Below are 11,227 nucleotides of genomic sequence, written 5' to 3'. Positions count from 1 at the left end.
TTGTTTGGAAAATTTCAGTGAGAAATTTTTGATAAAATATTTTTTTTGATAAATTACACTGTTGTGGTCTATTATTTCATTATTTTTTATAATTATGTATTATAATATAATTTATGATTATATTATATTTAAATAAATATAGTTATTATACTCGGGAGTTAATCCTAAGAATTACAGGTCCACAATATAAACAAAAATTTCAATGCAAAAAAAATAGGATAACTTTGCATCAAAAAACTGACAGAATTAGAATGCTAGTGGGGTTAAAAAAATTCTTGCTGTCTCTATGCTGGTAAACCTGCAGTTCCCTATGTTGCCTGTTAGTGGCACTGTGGTAGCACATCTTGCTTCTGCTTTTTTTTGGAGCCCTTCCTGCACTTGCACTTGTTATGTTAGACATTGCATTCACTCTGTGACATACATCACAATGAACATGTATTCATTTCTTTGCCTGGTGCTGTACTTTTATCCTTCTTATACTGATGAAAATATCAGGATGATACCGAGATTGACGCTGCTTAATCCAGGTAAGAGATGTTTTGTCATTTATGTGAAAGTTACCATGAGTTCAGCTCAGCATTGGATTGTTTAAAGAGAAGATTTTACTATTACTTTTCTGACCTTTTTATTAGGTGTATTCTAGTATTACAATGTATATAAGCTTGCTACCTTATATCAGGTCTGACACGTGTATAGTATTATGATTTATATGCACTGTGCTAATATTCTAACACACCCAGCACCTGTACCTTATTACATACATTAACAACATCTATATCACATATATTATTACACTTTACTCATTTGAAATTAAATATGACATATAGATCAAATTCATAAAGCACATAAGAATCTTTATTTCAGCTTGTGCCTTATATTTTTACATTTCATTGAACTCTTATCCTGATGTGTTAGCTTCATACCCAACATTTCACATGTTTAAGAAACATTTTACATATAAAAGAAAATCATTATTACTGAAAGCTGTTGACATGTGTTTAGGTTCCTGCTTTTGCTATTGTAAAACCTTTGCACACATGACATTTATTTTAAATGTATATTTTATTAAAATATTTTTAATAAAACAGGCAAAAACTGATAATAAGATAGGAAAAATACATTGACCATTTACATACATGAATATGTGCTGGAGTCCCGGTACATTAAGTAGATGAGTTACCTTATCTAATTTAACACTCGTTTCTGATTGACATGAGATTACTTGACATACCCTCCACCCAGTACCATGCAATGTCTGGACATGCCCATATCATATGCCTACGTGGTAACCACAACGCCAGCATAAATTGCTACTTGCACTGAAAATTGTGCAGCTTATCTGGGTATGGGTGATGAGGTACCAGTGCATAATGATTTTGTATGCATTCTCTTTGTATTGGTCCACAATTCGATGTATTTCACAATTCAATCGGATATCGCCTTCCACTTACACATATAAGGGTGCTTAACAAAGGGCATTGTAGGTTCTGTATTTAAAGTTTGATAAATTTCAGAGATGAGACCCCTTCTAGAAAGGCCCTCTACCCTTTAAAAAGAGAGTGGGAGCTGAAAAGACCAGATTTCTAGTTAGGGACTGGGCACGGTGGCGAATCTGGAAATAACTGAATAGTGCTATAGAGGGGAGCTCAAATTTGTTCTGGACGGTAAGCACAGAACCGATTGAGCGAGCCTATGATGTTTATACCCCCAAATGAAATTCAGGACATCAGTCTGCCAGGGCTGAAGGGTGGAGTGAGGAACAGTCACTGGCAATGTTTCATAGAGGTAAAGAAGCTTCGGGAGAATCGTCATTTTCACTGCCGCTATGTGCTCAAAAAAAGGAGAGGAGGCGTGCCTTCCATTTGTACAATAATTATTTAATGGCATCCTGTTTCCATCAATATGGGAAACTATCCTGCAACCTCAGTATGTCCACAGTGGGAAGGTAGTTGGCAGTGTCTCTGCTTTAGTAGAATTGATTTTATAACCTGCAAGGCTATAAAAGTAATCATAAAGCACGATGTAAAGGGCCCGCAGTGTGATGAGTGGATTGGTTAGGGTTAAAAGAATGTTTTTTAAACTCTTTGGTACGAATAGTTACCCCCTGAATGTCAGGATGTTGTCTAATGACCCGTGCAAGAGGCTCAATACAAAGGGCTGTTAGCAAAGGGAACAATGGGCATCCCTGACGCGTGCCATTTTGTATCCAGATTAAGGGAGAATTGACATGTGAAAGTTTTCCCTCAGCGGTATGGACGGTATATAACACCTAGATGGCATTATAGAAGGGTCCCCGAATGCTGATAGCTGACAATGTACGAAACATAAAGGACCAGCTAAGGTGATCGAACGTCCAAACTCCATAATAGTGCCCACTGGTCCATTTTATTTAGTGTGCCCACTATATCTATTGTCCTTCTAGTGTTATCACCAGCCTGGCAACATCAAATCAACCCTATTTGATATTTGTGTACAATTGCAGGCAAAAACCTACCTAAACCAGTAATCAGTATTCTGGTAAATATTTTAGGGTCCCAGTTTAACAAAGCAATAGGTCTGTGGCTAGAAACCATACTTTAATATAAAGGTCATGTTCTAGTTACTGAAAATGCAGGGGAAGTCTGTATATGAGGAACCTTTACTTTGTGAATTTTCGAAGATTTAGATGTAGAAAGGTTTTGTCAATATTACATTATTACATTATTTAGCAGTAGTTAGTCACAATCAAATAGATTTTTTTAATTGGAGATGTTTCATAGCCTACCAAATTGCTTCTTGGAAGAAAAAGACTGATATAGTTATCGCTAATAAAAGAACATCATAGTTGTTTTTATTGTTTTATTTGTTTAACCTTTTTTATTTTTTTCATATAATTTTTTCTTCTTTTTTAAGTTCAAAATCTTTATTTTAGGATCGATGCGGGGTTTTTCTTTGCACTCTGTGTGGGTATTATGCATGCTCGGCTGTCTGTGTAATAGGAAAGTCCTCTGTATCACCAGAGGTCCTGATATTAGTTCTCACAACACAGCAAAGCAGCTATTTAAATCCCAACTAAACCAGATCCACCTGCTGGTTACAATTCAACATTAAATATTTATACCTAACATTTCCTCTTTACTTTTATTTATGTATATATTTATACTTTAATATATACATTCCCCAGAAATGTTATAGCAAAAAACAAACAACAATAAACACATGGGTATAAATGAATTCAGTGTGTGTACATTATAAGGATATTAGCCAGGACTGGCAGATGGCAGGTTTATCTTAAAACCTGTGAGATCAATGCTTCCCGGAATCGCCCTGTATGACAGTCATAGCCCATTAACATCAACTCCATGAAGACCTAATACCTTGGATGTGTGTGTACTATATATTATGTGTGCATATTGGTATACATGTTCTGCTATGTCATTCAAAACATTTTCTATTATTATCTCCATTGTATTAAATTTTGCAACCTGGTCCATAGTCAGCAGGATGTCTGACGCACATTTCCTAGCTCTTGTAAGCCACTCGTTTTTCGTCTTCGGTCCTCTTCCCTTATTATTGCTTTAAGTGTGGGCCACAGTATGGTATACCATGATGATTTTACTTCATATTCAGCAACAAAAAGAACATCCTATTTAACATTACATCCTAAGGCCCGTGATACAGTACAGGTTTTTATTGTGAGTCTATAAGTAGAACAGCTGAAAGTCTTGTTCCCGACTCGTTTTGCTCATATAGGCTTCTTCAGGGGAGTTTACAAAAGGAGACACATAATAAAAACTTAACTAAGCGCTAAAAGCAACAATAATGACCAGGACCATGCTGCAACATCAAACTTGGGGGACAGTTCTCCTAAAATCAGGACTGTGAACCCTGTTCACCTTTAAAACCATACAGTGATATCAATAGCTGGATTGCTATATATATCAAGCACCAATTGCTATAGCTGGATACTTCTGGATAACTTTGATATCTACAAAGTATTGCCAATGTGAGCTTCTACATGATTTCTACACTTCTACATGAGCTTATACTTATTTGCTTTTGTAAACTCCCCTGAGGAAGTCTATATGTGTGAAACGTGTCATCAACTATTCTACTTATAGACTCACAACAAAAACCTATATTGTATCATGAGTTCTAAGATGTAACGTTATATTGGATGTTATTTTTGTTGATCAATATCAAGTAAAATTATAATTTCATACCATGCTGGGGACCTCAAAACATTTTCCTCAAACTCATTTTGAGTTTCTCTTTCCTTCATACAATTATTAGGGGCAGTCTTGCTATACATACCCAAAGAATATATGAGGTTCCTTCTATTATATAGAATCTTGTGTTTTGGGAACCAATTATTTTCTATGAGCAACCCTAAATGTGTTTGTCTTGCCCTACAAATGTGGCTGGTCCAGGGGATGTAACTACACTGCCCTCATGTGCATACCCTACATTTTGGTAGCACATCATTTGCCAATGGCACAGACATTTTCAAAGTATACACTTACCCGATGATGGGAATTTTATGTTATGAATGCAGAGGTTGGCTGATATGCTTTTTCCTGGCTTATTGTTTACATAACATTTACTGTTGTTACACCAGGCATTTTGTAATTTGTATTACAGATTCAGAAATGTCAAACAAGCATATGGGGTAAGATTAATCAGAGGTCATGCTCTGTAAACAGAATAGATTGATAACAGATACATTTTGTGTAAATCTCAGCTTTTTCCTGCAGGAGTCAAACCTGACTCCACTACTCCTCCCATCTACCAGACACGTTTGTGGGTCTATGGGGCCACAATCATGTTTTACCTCTTTTAAAACTCATGTGTTAAAACTATGCTACCCACACTAAACCGTGTAGACAATGCAGGAACTGTGACTGATCTGTGGGGATGATAAATTTCATGGTCCTATTTCCCTATTTCTTGTTCTGCTTTTTGATGTAAAAAAAACAGTGAAAAAAAAAACAGTGAACAAAACATCCCTGTGTTTTCACGGAGATAAAAATGAAGTAAATAATATGAAAAATAATGTAAAATACAAAATATCTGAGAGCAAAATGGAATAGTAATTTTTAATAGCACTGGATTCATTGATCAGCTTAGTGTGTGATCACCAGCACTAGAGGTTAAATGGGGACAGGTCTCCCAATTCAAAACCTCTAGAGCTCTCTCATTGGCTGAGGAAAGCTTTCCCCAGCCAATAGGGGGATCTTCTCAATGAATGTGGCTGTGGGAATCCTGTGAATCCCCTCTAAATCCTCCTGTTATACTTTTCTCCATCTTCCGATGGTTTTGCGGATTCGGTTCGCCGAAATTTTGTGGAACTATCGGAAGTTCCCTACTTCCTACTCACGGGTCCATGTCATTTTCTGCCTGACATGGACACTTCCTGTTGTATGTCTACAGGGAGATATTTTTCTGGATGCACCAGATGTTTTAATGTCTCTTATTATTATTAATAATAATAATAATAATAATAATATTAATAAACAGGATTTATATAGAGCTAACATATTACGCAGCGCTGTACATTAAATAGGGATTGCAAATGACAGACAGTTACAGACAGTGACACAGGAGGAGAAGAGAACCCCGCCCCAAAGAGCTTACAATCTAGGAGGTGGGGATGTCTTTAACAAGAGATGGGCAGAGACCTCCTAATAAGAATGCCATTGCAGTGAAGGATCAGTAGATCCCTTGGCATGGAAGTGGCAATATCAAAGGACCAAAATGGCAGATTTAGGTAAATATATCTGGAGATAAAACTTGGTTTGAATCCTTGGGATGGAATAGAGGGGGGTGGGAGAAATGCACCAATTCCGAATTTTGCCCAGTGATAGACTCCAATGTTTCTAAAATTGCCTTAGATAACAATATCTTCTTCTCAACATATCAGAAAGAGCCTTGTGGTTCATCCAACCAAAAGAAAGATTTCAGTTTAGATAGAATGGGGAAAAATTAAAACTTCTGCAAGTTTTAACTGCTTCCCTGGTGTTCATTAGGAAGATTTTCCTTCACTGACACGTGACCAAGGTGTGTACTCATTCAGGTACAGCAATGTTAGTATTGCTATACACTTAGATCTTTCCACGGCACAAACTGCGTGGTCCTTTCAAGCACCTTCTCATACAAGTTTTAATTGCTATACAAGAATGTTGTGCTGTTCTCATTTAGGTGGGGCCTGTTGCAGTGGCTGGTTTGTGACTTAAATTATAATTAAGGACAGATTTCAGATAAATACAATAACTAAATGTCACACTGCATCTCATATTAGGTTACGGTTAAAATGTATTTAATGTCAGAGATAACCAGTTCCTGCCACCAAGCTGGGAGCAATAGGGCCAGAAAGAGTTTTATCATTTTTCATCTGTTGGCCAGGTACCCCATTTATATTCCTGTTTTAAGGAAGTTGTGTACATCACTCTGCCAGCCCCTTATCAGCTATGGTCTGCCAGCATTGTGTAGGCTCAGTGTTGATGCCTCTGGCTCTAAAATCAGGTAAGTAATAAAAACTGAGATTTTAGGAAATCATTTCATTACCAGTTTGAAGAGAAGTGATTGGAGGAACCATGGAATAAAATAATAGTAGAAGATAAACCTTCAGCTTTTAGTTTAGATCACAATCATACTTATAAAAAGTGAAAGAAAACCAAAGTAAAATACTCTTCACAGCCAGGAGCACAGACAGCATAAGTACTGTACTGACACTACCAGAAATCTCTGAAGAGACCCAACCAATACCATACTGACACAATAAGAAACACAAGTATTGCCATACTGGCACAAGGATTAAAATCGCTGTATTTACAAATTCAGGAACAGATGCCGATGATACTGGGCTCAAAACAGGGTGCAGCTGCATAATAGTTGTTATGTAACATAAAAACATAAATATGCACAATATGTGATGGTTAGTGTATTGTGGTGTATTATAAATCTGCACTTCTCTTTTAAAGCAAACTTGTAGCATTAGCAAAGCTGGTAAAGTGGTGTCATGGTGGTAAATCAGGATTTATTGTTCAGTAAATATCATCTACCTTGGCTATAAATTTGCCTAGTAGTATCATCTGTCACATTTTGTTGTCAATAAGAACTAAGGTGAGCCAGATGGGTGGACCAAGGCACAAGTGTGAGAGATTTGGTTTGGTTTTTGTAAGCTCTGGTACCTGGAGTTCTTTCGTTATCCCTTGTTCTATAAAACCCGCACAATAAGGACCCATGTACACATTTTGGGTGCTCTGGCATGCATCATATTGAGCAGACCAATTCATTTTCCTGAAATGTGTGTCCACAAGCCACAAAAAAGTACCAGTTCCATTTTTCTGTACAGTAATGTGTTACAGTGCCTTGAATGGGCAAATCCACTTCTTTGGTTCATTTATGCTTGCTGGGATTCCATTGAAAAATTGCCAATGTACTGCAGAGCCTATAAACTGGACTGTGTTGTACTTTTACAGAATAAGAGCTCATAATGTGCATGGTACTTGGCTTTGTCAAGGTTTGCTATGAAAACCAGCACAACAGTGCAAAACTGAAGCAGATAGATATGAGACAAATTTAATATGAAATGGCAGCCTGCCTGTAAATTTGTTCATCTTCTTCTTATAAGTAGCTCTGTCATAATTAAAAATAACTGACCCTGACCATGTTTTGTGTGTGAATTGGAAGTAAAAATATGTTGCTAAAACTATTGCAGCACTATGCAAAACTGTCTCAGATGGTTAGCCAAGCGTGCAGATATGTGGGTTACAAATACACGGTTACAAATACTGATACTGGGTTACACATACTCTGATATAAATGCTTTGCAATGGTTTTCCCCTGGTAATTACCTGAAAAGCCCCTTCCTCATTACAGTATTTACTACACTACCTCTTTTAAGGTCCCGAAACCACTAATTAAGTAGCAAACTGCTAAATACACTGTTGAAATATATACCTGTATATAGTTTGCTATAATTTCCTTATTTTAATTCTCCCTCCATTCTGGATTTGTAATATCCAAAACCTACTGAGGTTCTGATGTTTTTCTCTCAGAATAAAGCTGTCTGTGAACCCAATGGGAATTTTACCTGTGGGCCATTGTTAAGGTACAAAATGGGCTGCATTCCTATTGGTTGGTGAAAGCAAACCTGAAAAAAACACCTGTTGCTTTCCTATTCACCCTAGAGCATCCACCAATGGATTCACCGCCGCAAGGAACACTGCATATGTGGAGAGGGCATGGCTATGTTCTCTTTATCATGACAATAAGACTTCCCACACGCACAGTAATCCCAGCCACTAAGGGCTGTAAGAGGGAAAGATTGACGGGAGCTGTGCATAGAGTCAGTGTTTAAAAGATGCCTATCCGGATGGCGATCCTGTGCTGTGCATCACCATGGTCTGGCACACCCTGTGTATTCCCTTTGGTGGTGTTGCATGCAGCAGCGATTGGTATTAGGTAACTAGTTGTCCATCCTCTGGTCAGCAACTTCAGCATTCCTTGTCTCCCTTTAGTTGTATGCAGTCCTTCTCCCCGGTTTACATATTGAGGTTGTGCACAGTTGGAGGTGATTGGAGAGTATGTGCTGTAGCCAATGTGTAAAGTAGTTCCTGGTTACAATCCTGTCCTACTACTGCCTGGTACTCCTGTCCTTCTCAGGCCTCAGTCACTACCTGCCCGTTGTAGTGTTAGGTTTGTCTCACCTGGTATTGGTGTAATAACTGCTGGATTATGTGTGGCCAACTTTAATGCCTGGATCAATATTTGCCTGTGACCCCTGACTACTTGTGTAAGACCCCTGGCTCTGTTTCCTGGACATGTTTGTTGCTGGATTCCTTTGTACTGAGTTATACCTGTAGATGCCCGGTTGCTGAGCCTGGACCTATGTGCCTCCATTGTACTCCCTTTCCTGATCTTTGTTCCCATGCACCATTCCTTATCAACTGGAGTCCTGGGGGCAACAGCTTGTTGGGACAGCAGAACTAGCCATTTGATGATGAGCAGGGGTTTGCTTAGAGTGTGGAGTTAGATTTGGGAATCCATGTTTGGTAAGAACTGATGGTGGACCAGTGCCTTACAGTCACTTTGCCTTGTCAGTTCAGAAAACTGTATTTGACAAGCTGGAAAAAAGAATATCTCAGGAATGAGAATCAGTGGAAACAAATAAGGACTATGTGTATGCTTCTGCTTTAGAGAAGAACTTATGAACCTTTTGTTTACAAAGTCCCTCCTGAGTTGAGGTACACTTTAACAATTGAGGCCTAAGATGCTGTTTACATTGGAAGTGAATAAAGTGGTGGTAAGCCATTGGGAATGCTTCATACTGTGCACCTGGATTAAAGGCAACACACCTGGATTAAAGCCAACAGACTCAAAGACAGCCTTGCTGTGCAAATTATCCTTCATGTACTTGCACTAGAAGTCACATAGCATACATTACATAACAGTTTTTTATAAATGCACTTTATTAATTCCCAATAACTCAAACCTAGGCTTCCTAATAACAGACTGTGTTCCCTACATAGTTACAGGCAATGCTAACGGTCAGCGTACCCAGGTCAAGAAATGTTGCGTGAATATCAGCCTTGTTCAGTTTATGAAGAACAGAAATGCATAATTATTATTTGGATTGATTCAGGTAAAGTCTGTAAGAAATACTATCTGATTTACCTGTCAACAAATTGAATTTCTGCCCATTCAGCCCTGAAATATACCCAGCTGTGCCAGAGGTGTCATCACTGCCCTTCCTAATTGATAGTTACCTGGCTAATATGCTTTCCATTGCATTTCAGTATCTCCTGGCAGCGAACGTCTGTCAGCAGTTTCCTACACTGCGTGTAGCCTGGAGTGTGTTAATTTAAAAAGTACAGTAAATATTCTTTGTCTTTAGAATTATTGTTTGGTATTGTGTAATGTTTTGTACCTTGTGGGGGATTCTAATGTTTTTCTGTGCAGAGCTTCACCTGGGTGTTTGGTTGCCATCTGTGCAAACATTGGGCTTCTGTCCCTGAACCTAGTGAGTGAGGACACCAATATGTCAGATGCAAAGAGTTGAAGAGCTGAAAACACATTTGTGATAAGGTCTGTGGTAACACGTACATCAGTCCATGCATGCTAATTCATTGTATTGCAGCGCATGTTGAATGGTACCCCAACAAACTAATGTAATGTAGTTCTGACGCACGTGTGTTTAAGAAATTCACAGTGATACAATATCAGTAGTAGTGTAGTATAGTGTAGTAGTAGTTGTTGTAGTGTGCTGCATCAGAAAAATTCTGCATGTCTGATTTTTGGTTCACTCCTTCCATTTGCAGCCTATTGCTATCAGTTAATTGTAATAAACAATGTAGTTTAAGTTATTTTAATAAACAATGCATTGAATAACTCAATAGGCCTTTGTAGAAGCAACAGCCTTTTAATCAAGCCTGGAGGCTTTCTGTTCTAAATTATGGATGTTTGGCAGAATATGAAGGGAGGGGAAATCACAGGGGACCTTCATGTCCTGGGGAGACCCTGCTCTTTCATTGTACTATATCTATGGAGTTTCAATCAAGTATAGGGAAGGGATTTTTTAGTACAAAGAACAGAATTATAAAAGGCTGATAACATTGTTGCAATATCAGTTCACAGGAAGTTATAGGATAGTAAATTACTGATAGAATCAACAGGCTTAAGGCTGTGTACACAGGTGCAATAATTATCATTGGAAATGAATTAACGACCGATTGTCCGATAATCGTTAACAAAAAAGTGCACAACGACTGGCCAACAAAGCCGATGAACGGGGAATGTCTCTGGAAACGAACGACCATCCTGGCAGATCTGATTTGGCGACGAGCGTTTGATATTTATTCTGTGTACGATTGTTCAGTGATCGTGGATGGTTCTGCAGTATACTTTCTCCTTAACATGTCACTTCCTGCATCATTCAAAAGATCATATGTAGCATGTGTACACTATTTTGGATTATATTCGAACAATCGTATTGTTACAGCATGTACAGAATTGTGCAAAATACGATCGTTCAAAAAATTTGTGCATAATTCTCGATCTGTCATTATTCGCTCATTTTCTAACAACAATTATTGCACATCTGTACGTAGCCTAATTGTACATTGAAATGTACCTTACAACAAAGACAATGAATGCAGCTGCACAACATATTACATTGTTGTTCTTGGGTTTAGACATTCTTTAAATTGTGTTCTGATAAGTACAGCTGAAGATTTTCTGTGCTTTG

General features: G+C 38.0%; 1 protein-coding gene across 1 annotated transcript in view; it reads left to right on the top strand.

Annotated features, from left to right (window-relative positions):
• The first annotated feature begins 392 nt into the window (after positions 1 to 392).
• SEMA7A (semaphorin 7A (JohnMiltonHagen blood group)) overlaps positions 393 to 11,227 on the top strand; it is a 36,059-nt gene continuing 25,224 nt past the window's right edge. The window contains exon 1 of the mRNA XM_072402147.1: positions 393 to 527. Coding sequence (XP_072258248.1) covers positions 428 to 527 — 100 coding nt within the window. The 5' untranslated portion in view covers positions 393 to 427. The remainder of the gene's footprint in view (positions 528 to 11,227) is intronic.

The sequence above is a fragment of the Pyxicephalus adspersus genome, chromosome 2 (assembly GCF_032062135.1).
Source record: "Pyxicephalus adspersus chromosome 2, UCB_Pads_2.0, whole genome shotgun sequence".
Lineage (NCBI taxonomy): Eukaryota > Metazoa > Chordata > Amphibia > Anura > Pyxicephalidae > Pyxicephalus > Pyxicephalus adspersus.
This window is presented reverse-complemented; position numbering and strand designations above follow the sequence as displayed.